The 23,251-nt window shown below is 37.2% G+C and overlaps 1 protein-coding gene across 11 annotated transcripts in view; it reads right to left on the reverse strand.

The window, feature by feature from the left end:
• NBEA (neurobeachin) overlaps positions 1–23,251 on the reverse strand; it is a 668,634-nt gene that overhangs the window by 53,788 nt on the left and 591,595 nt on the right. For all 11 annotated transcript variants that reach the window (XM_077868099.1, XM_077868094.1, XM_077868093.1 and 8 more), the window contains one exon: positions 15,562–15,714. In XM_077868099.1, coding sequence (XP_077724225.1) covers positions 15,562–15,714 — 153 coding nt within the window. The remainder of the gene's footprint in view (positions 1–15,561; positions 15,715–23,251) is intronic.

Raw genomic sequence — 23,251 nt, forward strand, 5'->3', positions numbered from 1 at the left:
AGAGGGAGAAGCAGGCTCCATGCACCGGGAGCCTGACGTGGGATTCGATACCGGGTCTCCAGGATCGCGCCCTGGGCCAAAGGCAGGCGTGAAACCGCTGCGCCACCCAGGGATCCCAGTAAGTTTGGTTTTAGTTCAGGGCATGATCTCATGGGTCCTGGGTTCCAGCCCTGGGAGATGCTCCCTGCTGAAGCGGAGTCTGCTTGAAGATTCTATTCCTTTGCCCCTCCCCCTATTTGTGCAAGAATGCTTTTGCTCCCTCTCTCCCTTTTCTAAAATAAATAAATAAATCTTTAAAAAAATAAAGGAGGATTTTACCAACATCATCACATAATCAGTTTGCAGCAATCATTTCAAATAAATCTTATTGATATTACTACACATATTTGGAAAGGATTGATGAAATTTACTATTACTCTGTTAGAGTGAAATGATTATTGAATAAAATGCCTAATGCAGGTGTGAGAGGTGGAGGGAATCATGATTTTTGACTAATTTGAATTTAAAAATGGATTTGTTATCTTTATCTCCATCCTCTTTCATTTCTCTCCCCTACCAGAGGCAACATCTGTAACGTGGTTGATATTTCTCCTTTTGTTTGCATCTGTTTTTATAAAACATCACTCATTATTTGTGTATGTATTTTTTTTAATTTTTATTTATTTATGATAGTCACAGAGAGAGAAAGAGAGAGAGGCAGAGACACAGGCAGAGGGAGAAGCAGGCTCCATGCACCGGAAGCCCGATGTGGGATTCGATCCCGGGTCTCCAGGATCGTGCCCTGGGCCAAAGGCAGGCGCTAAACCGCTGCACCACCCAGGGATCCCTGTATGTATTTTTGATTCATAAAAATGGTATCGTTATCGATTTCATTTAGTTTCTTACTTTTTCCACCTAGCATTGCTTTTGAAGATCAGCCTACGTCGCTGTGTGTATAGGAAGTCCATTGCTTCTACTAACCACACAGAACTGCCCCCAGCAGTGAGCTCTAGACTGCCTCTAACTCCCTATGACAGAATGCTGTGATAAATGTCTTCTCTTGAATCTCTTTTTGGATCTTTGTGAGAATTTCTTTGGGACTTATAATCTGGAGTAGGACTGCTGTGTCACTGTAGTGGATGTGTACAATGACTCAGCAGTAATTAGTGCCCAGATGCTCTTTAGGATGGCTGCCCCTGTCTCCACTCCCTCCAGCAGTGCATAGGGTTCTATGTGTTCACATCCTCATCAACTCTTAGTATTATCCAGGTTTCTAATTTAGCCAGTGTAATAGGTATGAAACAATACCTCATTGTTTTAATTTGTCTTCCTCTGATTAATAAGGAATTTGACATCTTTTAAAATACGGCCTTTTGGGTTTCCTCCTCTGTAAATTTCTTGTTTACATCCTGTCTTTATGCTGTTACTTTGCAAAAGTTCTTTGTATGTTTTAGGTAATAGTTCCTTGTTGGTTTTAAACATTGCAAATGTATTCTTCCAAATGTCATGTGTCTATGAACTTTTTATCCATGTTGTTCTTTGTTGACCAGAAATTCCTAATTTTGAGCGAATCAGATATTTTTTTCTCTTTATTTTTTATACTCTCGGGATTTTGTTTTGAAATTACAAAGATGACTTTCTATAATTTTGATGTATTTACTTTTCATATATTGATCTTTAATCCATCTAGAGTCTACTTTTACTTGTGTAAGTGGTATTAAATAGGGATTTAGTATTGTTTTTGTTTATATAGTCGATTTTTCCAATACCATCTATTAAACAAATACAACGTTCCTTAGTGGTATATGATGCCACCTTTAGTGTGTGTATTTCTGAAACAAAGATATGAAATTGCTAGTGTTTACAGATATGATAATCTACCTAGAAAAAACAATACAATCAGCAACCAACATATTAGAACTAATAAAAGGGTTGCAAGGTCCCTCTTTCTTTTTGTCTTTATTCCCTCCCTGTTTCCTCCTTTCCTTTCCCTTTTATCTATCTATCTATCTATCTATCTATCTATCTATCTATTCATAATCCATCCATCTATCCATCCATTCATCCATCTGGATATGTGTGAGTCTCCAGGTGTTTCCACTCTTTTTATTTCATTTGTTACCCTAATTTACCCTAATTATCTTTATTTCTCATATATCTTTATATATGGTGGATGTATTCTTCTTTTTCAGTCACTGCAGCTATTTCTGATCCTTATTCTTCCCTATAACTTTTACAATAAATGCACATAGATACATCAAAATAATTGTGATTGGGATTCAATAAATTTTTGGATTTATTTGGGAAAATTGATATTAAGTTTTCCCATCCAGAGTCCCAGAATATCTCTTTACTTATATTGATTTTCTGTATGTATTTTATTAGAGTTAAAAATTAATATTTTCTCCATAAAGGATGTGAGAATTCTTGGTTAATACCCTGACTGTCTGTAAGTTTTGTTGCAATTATAACATTTCCAAAATTATGTTTCATATATGGTTACTGATGATGTAAAAAAAAAAAAAACACACTGATTTCTTCAAGCTGATTTTGTTTCTGGCAAGACTTATTAGCTATAACTGTAACTTCTTTATTTTTTCTTTATAGAATTGTTCTCAACTTTGATGATGACATTAAACAATAGTGTTATGATATGAAGCATCTGTCTTTTTTCTAATCTTAAATGATTATGAGTGTGTATATGTGTGCTACATCAATATTTTTTTATCAATATTAATCAATATTAATTTACATATATAATTATATGGGTTGTTAAATATTTTACTTAGAATTTTTGTATTTATACCTATACATGTAATGGCCCTATTTCTTTATCCTTTTTTCTCCCTTTAACAACTTTTGGAATCAAGATCACATTAGCCTCATGGATGGCTTGCCATGTTTTCTCCCACTACTTCCTAATAAAGGACTTTATTATCTCTTGAAAATTTGAGAATATGGCCTTAGATAACTTGGAGATGGAAGATTTTACACCATTTAAATTTCTTTAAGGCTTTTAAGTCTCTATTTCTTTTGTCTCAATTTCAACATTTTATATATTTTTCTCAGTATTTATTTCATTTCAGTTTAAAAAATTAGTTGTTTATAACATACTTTAATTCAATTGAAAAAATCTCTAAGTCAATAGTTATTTATTCTATCCTATTCTGTATGAGAGACAGTAGAGTGAATCAATTAATAATTAATTGTTTAAATAATTTTGCCTCAGGATTTTTGGGGAGGGGTCATAAAATTAAATGACAAAGAAACAGTAAGGGAGCAGATTCAACAGATAATGAATGTCTCATGGATTGTCTGTCTTGCTAGTCACTGTGCAGAGAGAAAAGAAAATCCACTTAGAACATATAAAAGCCAGTCCTGGTTTTGAATCAAATGTATACCTGATAATCGAATTTTAGATATCCCATCATGGAAGCATAAAGACCTATGTAAAGCTAAAGCCTGACACTGAGACTGAACTGTACTCTAAACAGTATCAATCTGTTACTAAATACATGTTACCTGCTTATTTGTTCTTTACAGAACTATGTTTTCTTATGCAATCCCATTTTGGACTCTGAAACAAGATTTTTTTTTTTTTTGAAACAAGATTTTATTGCAAATACTTACAATGGAAAAATATCAGGAAATACTTGATTCCTAAGCTATTAGGGTTATAATGGTCTTAATAGCTCTCTTTACCCTCTACTTCCATATCTAAAAGTAGAAGCAATTGCGTTAAGCCTAGGTAAACCAATTCCCAATCCATAATTCTACCCTGGGGATCTGGGAGGAAGGAAATAAAGAGTGAGATTTAAACCAGAGAGGATATCTCTTAGATGGATAATAGTTACCTAATTCTAATTTCCATATTGTCCCATGGGTATTAGATGCTAGAGAATTCTTTCTCCAGCAGGTTTAGGATAAAGCATCGCTGAACTTATGAAAAAGGAAACCAGGCTAGTGGAATTAACTCTGAGGATAAAATATTTATTTCTCCTGAAATCTTTTTATTTAAGAATACTGAATTTCCATCTCCTCTTCTTGACTAGAGAAAGAATATTTCCAAGCTTTTTCTCCTATTGCCTCAAAAATCTGCTTCTGATATTGAAAAAATTCTCTGAAGAGAGTTGCATACAGTCAAGTAGACCATCAGAAATCATAGTGTTCCTTCTTCTGTAGGGGGCTTAAATTATTCTATTCCTTGATTGCTTACTGGATGTATAATAAAGGAATATAACTCCATTCCCACTGGCCTCACTCTGGTCTTAGCTCTTATTGCTTTCCACATGGACAACTGCAATAGACCTCAACCTCTTTCTCTAATCCAACCCGTCTTGCATGCATCCTGCTCGGGGGGACAGACTTCTGAAACCATCATGCTCCTATTGTCATCATCTAGTTCACATCTTTGAAGGTTCCTCTCAGCAAAACACATGAGGGTAAACTTTACCTGACTCCTAAGGCCTTTTACAAACCTTGACCCCACCCTACCCCACCAGTTCCTCGGACTTCAGGATATACATCCTTGGCTCCAAGTAGCGCAGACAATTCACAGCCCAGACACAGAGCAGCCAGTACAACCTTTGAGCCTCTGTTGCTCCTTTCTCCTTATTTGAAAGTATTTCATCCTCCTGCTTCTTTTTCAGGTCTTAGCCATCCTTCTTACTCAAGTTCAATGTTTGCTTCCTGAGTTCTCCGGGTCACACTCTATGAATTCTTCTATGAATTTCTATGGCACTTGAAATCAGTACCCTCCTGTTTAATGGAGCAAGATAATGTATACACATTTACTTGTGAAAATCGATTTGTATATAAACTGGGAAGTGCTATACAAACAAATGGGGTTATTACCAATTAGCACTTGTTTCAAACCTGCAATACTGTATCTTCAATTAGAATGTAAGCGTTTCTAAGATAGGGAACATATCTAGTGCTTCTCTTCCATTTTTCTTTTTTTTTAAGATTTTATTTATTTATTTATTCATGAGAGACAGAGAGAGAGAGAGAGAGAGAGAGAGAGAGAGGCAGAGACACAGGCAGAGGGAGAAGCAGGCTCCATGCAGGGAGCCTGATGTGGGACTAGACCCTGGGTCTCCAGGATCACACCCTGAGCTGAAGGTGGTGCTAAACCGCTGAGCCACGCGGGCTGCCCTCTTCCATTTTTCATAGCTCCTAACCTAGTATTAGATACTAAATATTTAATAAATATTATTGGTTAATTAATTAAGCAATGGAAAAGATGTGTTGGTAACAAGAAATGTCAGGAATGGGAAAGAAGCTCATGTACTCAGTCAGTGAATATTGACGGACCATCTGCTATGCACTGACACTATTCTAGATTTTAGGATTAGAGCAGTAAATAAAAGAAACCAAAATCCCTGCTTTTCAGCATTGTAGTGGGGGGAGATCGATACAGCCCCAGATAGTAAGATACAGAAGGTGGTAAGTGCTAAAGAAAAGAGAAAGGTAGAAAAGAAAGTTAAGGAGTATGGATGGATGGCAAGTGGACTGCCATTTTGGAGTAGGTGGTCAGAGAAGGCTTCTTTGAGTTTGTGACAATTAAGGACCACAATAAGGAAGTGAAATATAAACACATCTAGGAGAAGAGGATTTCAAACAGCCTCATTCACTCATTCATTTATCCCTCATTCATTCAATACAGAACATCTGTTATGTGCCAGAGAGTTACTCTAGGCCCCAGAGATAATATGACAAACAAGACAAAAGCTCTCATCTCCAGGAGTATGTCCCCTTGGTTTTTGTTTTTTTTTAGTATGTCCCCTTGAAATGCAAATAAACAATGTGAAAATACTCTCATCTCTCTCAAGCTCCAAAGTACTGACCATCCACCCTATGCTAGAAACTAGCCTTGGAGGATATTCAGATGAATAAGGATTCCATGTCCTCACAAAGATCACAGTCCAGTAGAAGAGAAACATGTCAACTTGGGCTTTTCCTCCTCCAACTCTAAGCTGACCATAGGCACTAAAGGTCCTTATTACATTTCTAGCAGAAGTTACTAAATATAATGATGCATCTCTGCTGCTCTTTCCATCACCACTCTACAAATGCTTCCCCTACCATTTACTTGCCTCTATAAGACAGAGAAATCAGAGGGAAAATGATTACAGCTAGGAAGCAGCAGAGAAAGACTGTTTATTGGTTGGAACTTTATTATTTTTTCTCTCTCTTTAAAAAAAACATTACTTAAGTTCAACTTTGTTAACATAATAATGTATTATTAGTTTCAGGGGTAGAATTTAGTGATTCATCAATTGCATATAACATCCAGTGCTCATCACATCAGGTGCCCTCCTTCATGCCCATCAGCCAGTTACCTCATTCCCCCTCCCACCTCCCTTCCAGCAACCTCCAGTGTGTTCCCTAGAGTTAAGAATCTCTTACGTATTGCCTCTCTGTTTTTATCTTCTTTTGTTTTTCCTCCCCTTCTTAAATTCCACGTGAGTGAAATCATATAATATTTGTCTTTCTGTCTTATTGTGCTTAGCATGATACCCTCTAGTTCCATCCACATCCTTGTAAATGGCAGAATATCATTCTTTTTGATGGATGAGTATTATTCATTGATTAGCTTCTTACTACCTTCACTGCTACCACCCTGGTCCAAGCCCCCGTCACCTCTCACAAAACCTGCTAACAGATTCATGCCTGACTACACTGTGCCTCAACAGTTCATTTCCAACACTGCAGCCAGAATGATCTCTTCAAAATGGAAGATCATGGCTTGCTTCTGCTCAAAGCACTGTGACAACTCTCTATTTCACTCAGAGCAAAGATGCAAAGTGTTTACCATGGCCTTTCAGGCCATATGTGACCTGGCCTCATTGCTGCTCAGTCTTCTACTAGGCGCCCCCAACGCTCTCTGCCCTAGCTCCATGGCTTCCTTGGGAAGCAGATCCCTGCCATGGGGCATTTGCTCCAGATGGTCCTTCTGCTGCAGAAAGTCTTTCCACAAGACAGCCACTTGGTTCACTCTCTCATCTCCTTCCAGTCTAAAGCAAATATTACTTTCACGATGAGGGGATCCTGACTTTCTACCCTGTATTCCTGATCCCCTTATCTTTCACTACTTTATTCCGTAGTATTGATTATTTTATAACATGTTACATATTTTACTTATTTATTTTCTATTTTACGGTCTGTTTCCCTTTGATCAAAAGTAAGCTGTATGAGGGCAGGGATCTTTGTCTGTTTCACTCCAAACAGATAAAACAGCACCCAGAACATTCAGTAACTACCTGTTGAACGCATGGATCAGAGCATCTATCGGCATTTGCTGTGACTGATGTTTACTTGTCAATGTTCCTAACTGGAGTGTGACCTCCTGAGGGCCATTCACTGTGGTGCTCATGCTTGTGTTTTCAGAGCCCAGAGCAGTCGGAACTTTGTAACAGGCCCTCAATGAATAGGAGGAAAGAAGGAATTTCTTTACATTAGCTTTCTTCTGAGTGGGATCCATATCTAATTCTTCGTGTTTTCCATAATGCTTTACTCAGAGCTGGCTCAAAGATTTATGGAATAAACAAACCCCCAGTTTCAGAGATAAGGAGGACCTTGAAACTCTATGAGATTGGTTGTCCAAGTGTCACAGCTAACAGGTGGCAGAACAGGCAGTTAAACACAAAATACTTGAGTCTGCTATAAATTACTTCCACGAGTCTCATCTCCTGAAACTTCTTTTTAGAGCAGGGTGCTTTGTAGTATAAAAGCATACCTCAAATGCAAATTGTTATCTATCAGAAAGAGCCTTTTTCTTTCAAATATGAAAATCTTGCAAAGGATGTAATGCAGTAAAAGCAAACCACAATCAGTTCTGCTTTCTCTGCCTCGGGCACTGCGCTCTGCTCCACAGACGGAGAATGTTCTACATTTGGTCCAGGAGCACCTATGCTGGGCTGAGTGCCGGATGAGATTATCAGTGCACATCCGTGAAAGGCCTTTTTCTAAAACAAAGTTTAAAAAAGGGCAGATTATGATTGATGAACCCAGCATTAGGGTAATGTTATCAGAGATACTTTCTATTTCTGTCCTTTGTGGAGAGGTCAGATTCTAATCATGTTAGAAGTGAACACAGTGCTTTATTAATGTTTCATGAGTGAGTCGGTTATAATCAGCCTAGCTGGGTGTGGGTAAATTAAACCAATTTTTGATGTATGAACTCAATGCACTTAAAATTTATTTAAATGTCTATCCAACGTGTCCATATCGCTTTTCCAGGTTTTCTAATGAGACCAAATTTTGAGTTTCACAGTTCTTCAGTAAAACACAATCCTTGTCACTGTATTTACAAAGTATAAACAATGGTACTTAATTATATATATTATTTCCAACAACTAGAAAACCAATTAACTAAAAAAATTCATCTTTAAAAATCAAAGGACTCTCATTTTTTAAAAATCAGAGAAGGAAATTAGGTTGTAGACATACACAAGTTCCTACAAATCTATCAAAATACCTTTTCAGTTGCTGCCATGGGATAATAAAACTGATTTATAACCAATGGTATCATCCCTTTTTGTAAATTACTTTTGTCTTCTTTGCCTTGAATTTCTTAATGACAGCTTGAAAGAAGAAGGAAGGAATGCTCAAGGATACAGAATACTAATCCATACAAAGAGATGAACATTTTTGACCACTGTGAATGTTATTTCTTTGAGACATATGATATTTTCATTTTATACTTTAGGCTCATTACAAAGAACCCCTTCAAATAACGGAAGATAATCCCAGCACAAATTATAAATATTCTAGAGCACATTTTCTCTAAACCTATTTCCTAAGAACTAAATCCTGTGTGAGCTACTCAGCTGGTACAAAGTTAGAAACTTTTAACGTTACGAAACAATATAAAAGAATGAAGGCTGTACTCATGAAATTTGTGGAAAATTTAAACCTTTCTATATTTTCTGTTACTACTCAGGCTTTGTGTATTAGAGGCACATTCATTAAATAACTAAGGGAAAGAGAGATGTACATGATTGATTACATTTCCTAGTGTTAACACAGATGCCTGACATTATTTCTGCATGACATCAGGGTGATCCTTTCCCATCAGGATGACGGGAAAACTGACCAGAAGTTGAGGCAAAGGAAAGTATGATCAGGGTACTGAGAAGGACCACTGTGAGCTAAGAAAAGCAGTACAGGAGACACACAGCTACTTTTCATAAGATGTCCTTTGAGTGCTCTGCTGCCTAGCACTGTTCTCAGTGGCAGCACTCACCCACTGCCCCATTAGCTCTAATGCTCATGCAGCCTAGAATTGTGGCTCCAGATGCAGAACCTTGTTGATACCATGACAACTTTCCCTTCCTGTTCTGTAGGGTTCCTTCAAGGAAAAGACAGAGAAAGAAGACAGGAAGAATAAACACTTTGCAAGCCATCTATTCTGGGCCAGCAGGCACTTCCTACATATGGCCGATTTCACCTGGCATTGCATCCTGGTGCTGCAGAGAACCAAGACTGGGGCAGTTGGATTCTACCCAAATATACAGATTTTTGTGTAGAGCCTCTCACTCCGTGGAGCAGGGTTTTGTTAAAGTCCTACCTGACTCTTTAATGCCTAGAAGACAAGAGTGCCTTGCTTCTTTCATTTCTTCACAAAAACAAGTTGGAACTTGTTATTATAATAAAATGAAATATATAATATATAAAAACAATGTTATATGCCAATTACACCTCAATTAAAAAAAAGAGCTACAAATAAGTACTATGCATTTCTGAAAATGTTTTATGATATCTTCAGAAATGCACACATATTTATTCCTTATGTTTCTGTCAGTTATAAAACTTAATTCTTTTGAATATGTGAGAGCATATTTGAGGGACAGTTAATTTAACATATTATATGCGATCTTTATGGTTCTTAGTACGCTATAGGTACTTGGCTTAATGACACACTTGACTCGATAAAAATGTATTTACATTGATAGTAAACAGTGAGATTTACTTTATTTTTTAATTTTTTATTTTTTTAGTTATTTATGATAGTCACAGAGAGAGAGAGAGAGAGGGAGGCAGAGACACAGGCAGAGGGAGAAGCAGGCTCCATGCACCGGAGCCCAACGTGGGATTCGATCCCGGGTCTCCAGGATCACGCCCTGGGCCAAAGGCAGGCGCCAAACCGCTGCGCCACCCAGGGATCCCGAGATTTACTTTAAAGAAGAACTGCATTTTGTCTTAAAGTTTGTTCAGCAGCACTTAAGCTGACAGAAAGACAAGATATAAGAGGTATGTAAACAGAAGTCAGGTAATTAATTATGTTATCTGATAGTAAATGATTTCTTGTATTTTATTTATATGCAATAGAAGTACTCTGAATAATTATAAAGTAATTTCCCACTGAAAATTTGTATTTATGAATTTTATTTCTTTCTTAAAGTAACAGGGAAAATCTATTTTAGAGTTTAACTTGTCTTTAGAGTGTCAGAATCATTTCTCAGGCTGTATCGTTCAATGAACAGTCTGCTAAATTCTCTTAAGATCTAAATGATATGAAACCATTTGGTGAGAATCAAGTATTTCTAAGGAAAAGAGATTTTTAAAAATCTTATGTGGTGATCATATGAACAACTCAGATAACTTAAAACTCAATTATAAGTCTCAGTCAAAATTAGGTGTTTGGGGGTCATTCACGAATAGATATTAATAGTTTACAGATAACTATTCCTAAGTTCATTGTGGTATTTTGAAAACAGCATTAGTCTAATTGGCTTTGGTTCTCAAGTCGATCTATAAAGCCACATTAATTTAATTTTATTTTTTAAAAGATTTTATTGATTTATTTATTCATGAGAGACACACAGAGAGAAGCAGGGACATAGGCTGAGGGAGAAGCAGGCTCCCTGAGGGGAGCCTGATGCAGCACTTGATCCCAGGACCCCGGGATTACGACCTGAGCCAAAGGTAGACATTCAACCACTGAGCCATTCAGGTGTCCCTATAAAGCCACCTTTAATTCAAATTGCAGGTAAAGTTTTAGAGACTATCAATGTGTCTAGGGGATATTACATTGAGTCCAATTTGCAATGCCAGGCATGGCATTAGAAAAAGCACTGGGTTAAGACCTTGGGTGAGCCACTTGGATTTTTGGGCTTCAGTCTCCTTACTCAAATAAAGGTCTGTCCTAGCTCTAAAATCCTGTGTGCAACTCTGAAGTGTACCTTTCCACCATCTGCAGAGTTAAAGGATAGCCTTCTTCTCACAACTGCTATGCAGTGGGACCTAGGACTTCTTACTTCTATGCAGAGGTCTTACCAGCTTGGAAGAGAGTCTTCAGGGTAAGGGCTGGGGGAGAAAGAGGTAGAAATGGGATCCCAGAAAGTCAGGTCTGCATGGCCTTTGGGGTTGGAACATTCTTCTGAGTCAATTCCCACTTGTTCCTTTCTTTTCCTCCACTGACTGCAAGGTACTGGCTTTCTGTTAGAAGACATGATTCCCTTCCCTCTCCTCTCCCTTCTCCACATTCCTTAAATCAGTATTATATCCTGGACATTGGATAAAAACACTGCCACTTTGGTAAGTAGGTGATATCTGGGAAGGTGATTTACCTCCCTGGGTTTCAGGATAATTCCTAAAAGACTTTTGAGGATTCAAAGAATACTGTGCCTAAAGCTCTAGCATAGTAACTGACAAAGAATAAACACTCAAAAATGCCATAGGTTATATGGACTATCACTGACATTATTGTATCTTGGTTGACCCTCATATTGGGATGCCTGAGGACCATGATTGGGGTGTGGGGTGAGTTGACCAACATTAGGGTATATATATCCTGATCTGTAGCAGATGCAAACAGTAAGTCTTGGAATGAGGACAGTAGAGAAAAAAAATGTAAGCAGCTACCTCAGAGAACTAAGGAGCCATATAGAAAGCCATATAGCTGTAAGGACGGTTAGGTATAAACTGGCTATGGTCTATAGTAACATTCCACTTACTAGAGGTAGAATTTTGTCACTTCATGTTTCAGTATTTCACTGCTAAACTGGAAGGTATCAGACAGTGACCAATGAGACCTGAAGCAGAAGATACAGTCACTCTAGCAAAGGTACAGAGTTTACATTTTCCTCAGGACCCCAATTAGCACTTGACTGACTCATATTTATCATTTGATACATTTGGTTCACTGGTTTTGTAGACTAGAGGGGATTTTAAGCAACAAATTCTAATTACTATGGCTATAAAAGGAAGTGTGCTGATGGTGGACAATTTCAAGAAGGAAACAGAAAAAGAATAGATATAGAATTGTATCCTTCATAGAATAATAATGGATACCCATGATAATAAAGAGAAGCTTCCTCTTTTGTATAAGAGGATAGGGAACCAAGTAGTGATAAAGTTTAGAAAAATAATAAATCTCCAAAAAAGTTTTCATTTAGATAAAAATCTAGAAACTTCCTTTATCTGGAATGTTTATTTAGTTGTATTATATTACTATCCATCCGATTAGATGAATGAAGCCTTGTGATTTTTCTGCAAATTTAGTCAAGTGTGTATGATCTTGGTTATTCAGCTTATATAATACTAATTATCTGATGGTTTCTTAACCATAATAATTATCTTTTCTTATATTCAAGAAATTCTGTGTATGATGCTATCTTGGGGATTTGCTTTTAGGAGCACAACTGCCTTTTCTTTTTATTGAAAAAGGCATATCATTAACGAAATTACTAATTCTAGGGGCACATGAACTTCTTTCACTAATGAGGAACACAAAGGTTGTATCTATAACAAATCACTACTTAATGTTTTATTAAGATATATGTAAAAATGTTCTAGCATAAAAAGCATATGAAGAGACACTCAACATCATTAGTCACTAGAAAAATGGAAACTAAACTATAATGAGATTTTAGTTCATATCCACCAGAATGGTTATAATAAAAAAACAACAACCAGGCAATGACAAGTGTTGGTGAAAATATAGAGGAACTGAAAGAGTCATCCTTAGTAGGAATATAAGAAGGTATAATCAACTTTGCAAAATAGGTAGTTTCTTAAAAAGTTAAACATAAATTTACCATTACTCAACAATTGTACTGTAGGTATATGCCCCAAAGCAATGAAAACATATGTCCACATAGAGACTTGTATGTGAGTATTCGTAGCAGCATTATTTATAAGCCAAGGAGTGGAAACCCAACTGATAAATGGATCAGAAAAACATGGCATATCCATACATGGAATAGTATTAGGAAGAAGAGCAGAGTGCTAATACATGCTACAACAAGGATTAATCCCCAAAACTATGCTAAGTGAAAGAATACACATACTAAAGAACACATATCATTCAGTTCTATTTATATAAAACGTCCAGAAAAGGAAAACCTGTGGAGATAGAAAGTAGATTAGTGGTTGCCTGAGGATGGAGGTGGGCGTAGGGACTGAGGTAGGTGTAGGTTGCCTGAGGATGCAAATGGTCATGTGATCTTTCTGGGATGATGGAAATTTTGGAAAATTAGATTGTGATGGCTGTCACACAACTCTATAAATTTACTAAAAATCATTAAGTTGTACACTGAAAGCAAATGAATTTTATGATAATGATTTAAAAGATGAGAAATGTGAGGACCAGAGATGCTCCACAATTTACCCAGGGCAATGAAGCTAGTAAATGGCAGAACCCAGGTTCAAGAGCAGGAAATTACTAAACTCTAAGTCATACTCTTTCCAATATAGTATTTATTATTAGCACCCACATGAAAACTTCTGTTTAACCAGTTGGGTACAATAGCATGAATAAGAGAAAAATCTAGTCCAACAATTTTGGTTCCTTTTTTTGCCTGAGTGTAGGATTCATTCATTTTATTTATTTATTTTTAATTAGTTTCAGAGGTAGAATTCAGTTTAACTAGTTTGGACATAACTAGACAACATGTTAAAATCATTGCGATTATTATCCCTCTGTGATTCATTCATTCACTCAGCAGATATTTACTGACCAATCACTTTGTCAGGCACAGTTCTGGGCTCTACGAACGTACAGCGTAATGATGTGACTGAGAGCTACTGATATGTGGCAGGTTTCTAGGGTTGAATTTGTAGATTTGGTATCCTTACATTGATAGTATAGCCAGCACTCAAATATGTAAGGGTCGTATGGAAATGGATGACCAAATCTAAAAATAAGTAGAGATTTTAGAAGTGTAATTGCATTACTTAAGTATAAACCCTTCACATTAAAAAATATAAATTGAAGAAATCTGTTATTCAAGAAGATAGTATGATAAAACTCCACTTATTTGGAAGCACCAATTTATAGATTAAAAGGTGACAGAAATAATACCTACAAGTCATGCAATATATGACACTCCTTCAAAAGGGGGAGACCAGTTTGCAGATTACATATACAGTTCTTTTAAGCACAGGCCGACCACATCAGCAACAGCTTTAAAATAAAATATATTAAAAGTAAAGTATTTCTGAGAGACAGAAAATATAGTTCCAAAATTGAAGGGAACATGAGACTGACAGTGAAATTCAAACACACACACACACACACACACACACACACACACAAAATCAGGGAGTAGAGGGAGCAACCATATATTATATGATCCTGTTTATGTGAAATGTCCAGAATCAATATATAGAGACACAAAAGGTTAGTTGCCTAGGGCTGGCTAGGGAAAATTGTGGAAGATGCTGAAGGTACTGGGTTTCTTTATGGGGTGATAAAAATATTCATAATTGATTGTGGTAATGGTTGTACAACTCTGTGGATAAATTAAAATCCATTTTTTTTTTTTACTTTACATGAGTGAACTGTATGGTATGTAAAATCTATCTATGTGACATACGTCAATTATGTAAGTCTTACCAAAAAAATGGACTAAGGAGAGCTCCATTGCAAATGTGGACTTTGGATTCTGATTCAAATACATACAGTGTAAAAACAAAATAAAATACATTTATAAGACAGCTGGAAAAAATTGGGAGTTAGTGAAACAGAGCACATAGTGGGGATGGTGAAGGGTAGGGGAGAGGGAGAGAGAGAACCTTAAGCAGGCTCCATGTTCAGCACAGAAGCCCAACAAGGGACTCAATCTCAGAACCCTGAGATCATGACCTGAGCCAAAATCAAGAGTCAGCTCCTAAACTGACTGAGCCACCCAGGTCCCCACAAGTATATTTTAAGGTATGTCTCATGGCTTATGAGTTCCTGCATGCAAATATGTTCTAAATATAAATTATTTTGTTTTGAATATTTTATGAGTGAAAAAAGAGTAGAGATTTAGCCAGTAGACAAAAATAAGAAATGGACATTTATTTCAAGCATTTTAGAATATCTCAACAGATGCTCATCTGATTGTCTTCTCCTAAGGGAGCAAATATAACTGAATTACCATTCCTTTATTAGTCTTCATGAAAGAAAAATCCACTTCACAATAAAGAAAGATGTCAAAAGACAATAGTAAAATGCTTGCCTTGTTTTTTCTTAAATTTTTAACTTGTATTTATGGATGTTAAATGGCAATTTGTTAATAGTTGGAAACAAAAGAAAACAACAGAATATTTTTACTTCCTGAAGACTACTCAAGCAAAAACAGAATCTCTTACCATCCTGTTGATCCGTACAAAGTCTTCAGGTTTTTTTGCCCAAGGGGGAAGACCAACATCATTTACTACAACTTCATCTTCTCTGACTCCGAGATTGTATCCATTACTATTGACAAACATCTCTGGTAGGTAATAGAACTCTGGAATTAGTTCCTGTCAGGAATAAAAACATGGTGTATTAAACCACTTTAAAAATGGGCTGAATAAAACTATTGTAACTTGTTAACTATAAACTGAATTAAACAATTTCTTTACTTAAATTCTTTATTATCTAATTCTATTCTCCAATTTATTTTCTTTACATAAGAGAAAGAAAAAGAGAGAAGGAAAGAGAAGACAAATACTTTTCTTGAACATTTTATTTGATAATTTATAAGACTTTCAATCTTATATTGTCATAATTGGTTTAGAGAAATGGGTTATAGGATCAACAGTAGTTCACAACATCATTATTAAACAAGTATGTAAAGCTGTATCTACAAGTCTATTGTGCTCAACAACCTTTTCTGAATATTAAGGAACTATCCAACTTAAAAAAAAAGTTGTTGCCAGTAGTGGTTAAAAATCATGTAATATCTTCTACTCTTCCTTTTGATCACATTGGCAATTATGCTACATGATTTTTATAAAAGATTAATAGTTTTATTTCATAATTTGGCAAAATTAATTACTTCTGTACTATCACTAAGCACGATGAAAAGATTATATAAAACGTGACAGTAAGTTTTAAATAGGTAACACATGGTACCTGAATGGAATGGTTCTTAATAAATTGGATGCAAAGACAACCTGTGTTACATGTATATAAAGATGGCATAAACAACTTGATTCAAGGCAAACTTGTGTTTGATGCACAATGTCTAACATGAGGCTTATGCTTCTTTAGAATAAATCTGATATACAAATGAACTGCTTTTATGATCCTTTTTTTATGCAAGGGAGAAAATGAAAACAAAAACCATTATAGTTTTTATGTATACCATCTATACAATGATTTAAAAAATTATCTTTTCAAATATCAAGATGAGGGTTAAATTAACTTTGTATTGTGAAAAGTGAAAGGACATTTATTTGTGTAACATGATCAACACTGATAATGTAGTGCCTGAAATTCAACTCCTGCTGTGGTCTTCTCTAGGGATCCACAGAAAAATTAAAAAACAAAGCGAAACAAAAAACACCAAACACTAATGCCTTCAAATAAATCAAATTACTAACTTTCAAAGAAAAGCATACACAAAACCTGGGTTCTCCTGCTAAAACCAACATTTGTCTGTTATAGCATAAGTGGGTGTTTATCTTAGTAATGCTCTGTGAGAATTTGATTATTATCCATTCTGATGATGATAAATGTGAACCATAAGAAAAATAAAACATAATAAAATTTGAGTATGGGGCACTGCGACAGGTACAAAGAAAGAAAAAAATGAACAGGACATGGTTTTATTTCAAGTAATTTATAATCTTGTCTACAGGGTAAATGCACAAACAGATGGTTATAATACACAATAATAATAGCTTGAAGGAAGTATAAACCAAGGATGAGGGAGCACAGGGGAGAAGGCAGAGAACTCAAGGCAAGTGTGGAAAGAGTTCACTGGACACCAGACATTTGAATTCACTACAGCTAAGATAAAGGCAGGGGGAAGCGGCAGGAGGATCATCAGAAAGTATTATCAAGAAGTGATAAGGACGAACAGTGGAGTATAGATATACTGGAGGATACAGGTCAGGATGAGGGAGATGGGAAGTGGGCTGCTGAGAGTTATATGGAGCCTGGTGATGAAGGAAGCTTTACGCCAAGCTAAGCTATTTGGATTTTGTATTATTGGGCATACTTGTTTTACAACAAGAAATGAGGTGTTAAAATAAAGGATGGACTGGAGAGAAGAGAGACGGGGTGTCTATGTATATGCAGCGAGAAGGGGAAGTGGAAGCAGCAAGGGGAACAGGAGGGAAGGGAGGAAGGGCAGGTGTGAGCTGTGGTAAGGGGACATGTTGTGGGACTTTAGTAGCCTGTGACAGAGGAGAGGATGGGTGTGCAAAGAAGAGAGGGAATTAAGTGGCTCACACTGTGTGATATGCATCCACTAACAACAAACTATGTACAAGGCATCGAGGCCACAAGAGATGGTAGGAAAGGAAAATTATGGTGAGATTAATAGAAACTTGTGTAAATTTTCAGTGACCTGTATGCAAAAGGGAAAATTCAGAAGGGGCTGAAATAAAAACCAGTAGATAAACAAACATCCTTATTTGCAAATCGTGATACAGTTTAGTTGATGGGCAAGACAGGAGCTAAAGACTGCTTCAGAAGTATTCTATCAGCAGTAACCATAATGAGCTGATTTCTGGACTGAATGAGCACGGTGGTGTATATTATATTGCTTTGAAGGAGCAATTTGGTAAAGGTGTATGATCACTGATCAGAAGGTAGAAGTGAAGCATCATCGCTATTCTCATTGATTTGTACACATCAGAAGTCCATAATTGTTATGATCTGACGTTTCTGTTCCTCAAAAATTCAAATGTTGAAACTCTATCCTCTGTGATGGTATTAGGAGGAGGAGTCTCTGGAAGGTAATTAGAATTAGATTAGGTCAAGAGGGTGGAGCCATCACGAGTGGGATTAGTGTCCTTATAGGAGCCCTGAGGAGCCATGTGAGACTCAGCAAGACAATGGCCCCCTGTGCCAGGACCTGGACACTCACCAGACACTGAACCTGACTATTGTGGCACCTCAGTTTTGGATCTCCAGCCTCTACAACTGTGGGAAATAAATTTCTGTTGTTTATAAGTTCCCTAATTTATGGTAAAATACAGCTGCCTAAGCTGACCGAGACAATAATTATTAACTTATTATTTCAATGCATTAAGATAAAACTTATAATAGTTTTCTTTTGATATTACTGTGCAGTTTGGGAACACACAAGACAATTAGTAAAAGGTGTAGAGAAAGGTAAAGAATATGGTTATTTGCACATTACCCATCCTTTATGTGGCAGAGCACAACAACAGCACTGCAAACGGTCCAGAAGCGGGGGGAAAGAATGTAAGCTCATGCAGTCGCTCCTTGTGGACGGTGATTTATATGTCATAGACTCACATAAGTCAGGGATTTCCCTTACTGCCTTTCAAAGGTTATTTGTGTTCATGTCTCATCTCTAGAACTGGACTATCTAAGCTTCCTGGAGGACAGATATATCCACATGGATACAGCAATAAAGATTTATTTTTTGTTTAAACAGCTCAGAGTCTTAATTTATCTTCAACTGCTTTGGTGCTCTATAATGTTTTCAATATATAAAAATATATTATTTTCCATTCTTTCCTGTGGTATAGGGGCACATAAACTATGTGGTTATTATTAACCTACTTACCACTATAATACTATTTTTCTGAATGTCATTAAATTAGATTCACAAAGACAACAAAGCCCTAGGGTTTTGTATTAATAACGTTTTGGACAAAGGCAGATTTTCAAGCCTTACTTTGTGAGGTTCATCTTATTTTGTTGAATCCCTCATAGCTCTTGGTGTTATACTTTGTATGCAGCAGGCACTCATTAAATACTAAGCTACTGAAGATACTAGGCAAAGTTATTTTAATATCACTAGAAATGTTCTGGGGCAATAAGCAGATGGTTGGAAGAATGCCTCAAGACTGGATAGAGCCAATGAAGAGAGTTTCATCTCTGAGATTCAACTGTGACGTCCAAGAAGATGACAATAACTGTATCTGTGTCAGCTGAAATGTTATTTCTGCTCGTTCAATCTTACAACAGAAGGTAGAATTTACTTGTATCTTGTACTATGTGTTAGCACTGTCCTAAGTGCTTTATATCTTTTTTTTTTTTTTTTTTTATGATAGTCACACAGAGAGAGAGAGAGAGGCAGAGACACAGGCAGAGGGAGAAGCAGGCTCCATGCACCGGGAGCCCGACATGGGATTCAATCCCGGGTCTCCAGGATTGCGCCCTGGGCCAAAGGCAGGCGCCAAACCGTTGCGCCACCCAGGGATCCCTATATCTTTTTTTCTTAATCTTCACAAAAATTTCATGAGGAGGGTATTCTCATTCTATGCACTTTCTAGACATGAATACTGAGGCAAAGAGAAGGTAAGTAATTTGTTAATGACTATGCTAGAAATAGGTGGTAAAGCCCTAAATCAAAATCAGTCACTTTAAATCCAAGGTCTCTACTGTTATATATTCTCTATTTTGCCTTCTGAAGTAGCAACCCAGTCATTCTATATGATTTTATCCTATTTTGATTTTCTGCATAGCAATTATAATTTTCTTCTTTTATATATTAGGCTCCTGTGTCCTACTACACTGGAAATCTCATGACCGTAGGAGTCATTGTCTATTTTGCTCACTGGTTCACACCACTCACTTGCTAGGAACGGTGCCTAGTACATAAAAGATGCTCAATGCAAACGTGTGAGATACAAAAAAATCAATTATTGCTGTGTGTTTACCATCTCCTGAATTTCAGGCATGAAACAGTGATAAAAACAATATTGCAGGCCATCATTTTCAAGCTGTGTTAGTTTAAGCAGAGGTCTTTAGGGCAAGCAGTGAGTTGAAGGTAAGAGGGAGACAGAGCAGGTAGGCAGTTTGGAGATTATCCCTTCTACCAGGAAGTGCTACTTTATGTGCATCAGAATCACAGATCTTAGTTTAAATCTGGACATCTTGCCAGCTTGGGCAAGTTTCTTAACCTTTTGAAAAAAAATCAATTTCTTCATATGCAAAATTGTGATGATGATAGCAATGAACTCACTGGGTAGATGTGAGGATTAAATGGTGATAATGTGTAAAACAATGCATTTAGCAGCTGTCTGCAAAATACCTTTTAGAAGCTATTCATTCTATCGACTTTTTTTGATGCAGATCAAAAATATTGCTGCTGAGTTACCCACTACCGAAGCATACCCTGTAAACCAGTAACAAAACTGTCACTTCGGATGTTTCTGTTTGAAGGAATACCTGTGTAGACAGTTCAGATGATTAAGTGCTTTTTTTTTTTTAATTTGATTTTTCTTTCTGCTATCTTGGCTGACTTTTTTTTTTAAGATTTTATTTATTTATTCATGAGAGACAGAGAGAGAGAGAGGAAGGCAGACACAGGCAGAGGGAGAGAGAGAGAGAGAGAGAGAGAGAGAGAGAGAAGGCAGACACAGGCAGAGGGAGAAGCAGGCTCCATGCAGGGAGCCCGACGTGGGACTCAATCCTGGGTCTCCACAGGATCATGCCCTGGCTGAAGGAGGCTTTAAACCACTGAGCCACCTGGGTTGCCCATGCTGGGATGATCGGGGAAAGAGACAGACATGTCTGGACAGTCCCTAGCTATCCTGACTAGCTCCGAGGCTACACAAAACACCTGAGTAAAGAAAACCAAGCTGGGTTCTCTCGCTCAGCCACACCCCTCCAGCTGTCACCAGGCAGCTCAGCCTTGAGTGGTCTTTGCTGGCTTTAACTCCAAGTGTGTAACTGTCAACAAATAAATAGTTGCTGTGTGTGTGTGTGTGTGTGTGTGTGTGTGTGTTGGAGTGGGCAGGGGGAGAGGTGAGGTGAGGGAGATAGAGAATCTTTTATTTTTTTAAGAGAGGGAGAGATTCCAAGGTGGTACAAATCAAATGTGGCCAGAGGGTAAAGGGCATGACTATAAGCCCCTTTATAAGTGCTCAGAAACATTTAAGGTTTGTAGACTCATTCAGCTACACAAAGGGATTTTAAGAAACTTAAGGGCATTATAAACAGCATCTTAACTCCCAGCCATGAGGATCCTATCTCAAAAGGATTTTTGGGTGCAAGTTTTTTCTCATAATGAACTACAATCTGATACATAGAAAGCCCACAGAATTTTAAAGCAGTTAAAAGATGCCTCGGCCCCAACTTTCTACGATCAGGAAGCATTTAGAGAAAATCACCCAAGTGCAAACGGGTGATTTCTTATGGAAAAGAAAGCTGATTCAGAGAACAAAGTCAAGGTCCCAGAGGACCTGTACCCAGAGTCCAGGAAACTGGCAACATGTGCCTGGCTGCAATTGCCATGAACTAGCCACTGCTCTGTATGTTCCACATCCCCTCCTTTGGAATAGAATCCGTTGAGGTTTACCTGTTTCTGGCTTACCACCATATGGTGAGTGTACATGGGACAGATAACTTGTCTCTCTAGTTTCCAGATATTCAAATTAGAAATTTCTGCATTGTTTCTGTATCTGGACCTGATACAGACCATGAGATACTAGATTCTGATCCTGATGCTATAACGTGGCTAGCAAGTTGAGTATATTTTGCATCTAGGAGGAATGTGAACTGTGATCAGAGAGAGGACTTTAGCAGACTATTTCCAAAGAGCACCATAAAAAATCCCTCTAACCTCCATGTCCTTTTGCAATGTGACTTTGCTGTTCATCTCAACAGGAAGTAGAGTTCATTTCTCCCCTTCCTTAATTTGGGCTGGCCCCGTGACTTGTTTTGACCAACAGAATGCTGTGTAGGTAACACTACGTGAATTTCAAGCCTAGGCATTAAGCAGCCTTGCAGGTCCCCCCTCTTTTTTTATCCTCTTGATAGCAAGCCACCATGAAAAAAGGTGTGATTTTCTTAGAAAGACTATATAGAGAAAGAGAGGACCAGCCAGGCCCCAGAAGTTCCAGCCATCCTTGTTAGGGCAACAGATAAGTGAGTAAGTAAGTGATTACTTGAATCCTCCAGATCCAGACAGGCCACCTCAGTTGACCCCAGATGGATTAGAGACGCTGTACCTGATGAACCCTAGTCTGATTGCAGAAATCTAGGGATATAAGTGGCTATTTTTTTTTAAGCCACAAGGTTTGCGGTGGTTTGTTACACAGCAATAAATGACTAAAGTAAAACTTGATTGATCAATCATTCCAAACTAGTCAAAGTGGCTGGATATGATTAAACGATCATGCAGAAGAATTAAAGCAGCATGCTGCCAATGAATAAGCACTACACATAACTTAATAGACCTTGGTGCTAATAGACCTTGGCTTCCTCCTTACCTACTATGTGAACTCAGGCAGGCCATTTAATATCTGGGAATCTTCTTTACAAAAACAAGAATAATGATAGCTATCTCACAAGGCTGTTCTAAAGACTATCAAGTAAATGACAGGAAAAAAAAAAAGCACGTCTGAAAACTTGAGAACCACTCAGAAAGCAAGAACTCTTCCAAGTGTGCTCCTTCAGAGGTATTTAGGCACCAACTTGCCTACTTTGGGTAAGAGCTCTCCTGCTTACTCTCTTCCCTTTGATAGATCTCTGTTAATCACTCTCTTTAAGGAAAGAGTCCAAGTAGTTTAGGGTTTCCTAAATGAAAAACAGTGCAGAAAGACATCAAATACTATCAAAGAAATGGCAAGATGAATATTATAACAGGCATTTTGTGTCTGTAAATGTGATTTCTGGTTTATTTTAACAGCTCTACTGAAACCCCATGGTACAGTTAATAGTGTTATATGCATTCTGTCAATAATAAGAAAATATCCTCAAACACAATTTCTAATTTACAAGCTTCTGACAAGTTCAAGCTGCTGAGAAATTGGACTTGAAAATATGTCTTAGAGTGATAGAAGACCACTATTAACACTATGATAATTGTATACCTATTGCATCAGATCTGACATTTCGGTTTAATATATTTTCCTGAGAAAGCGC

The sequence above is a fragment of the Canis aureus genome, chromosome 24 (assembly GCF_053574225.1).
Source record: "Canis aureus isolate CA01 chromosome 24, VMU_Caureus_v.1.0, whole genome shotgun sequence".
In the NCBI taxonomy this organism is placed as follows: Eukaryota; Metazoa; Chordata; class Mammalia; order Carnivora; family Canidae; genus Canis; species Canis aureus.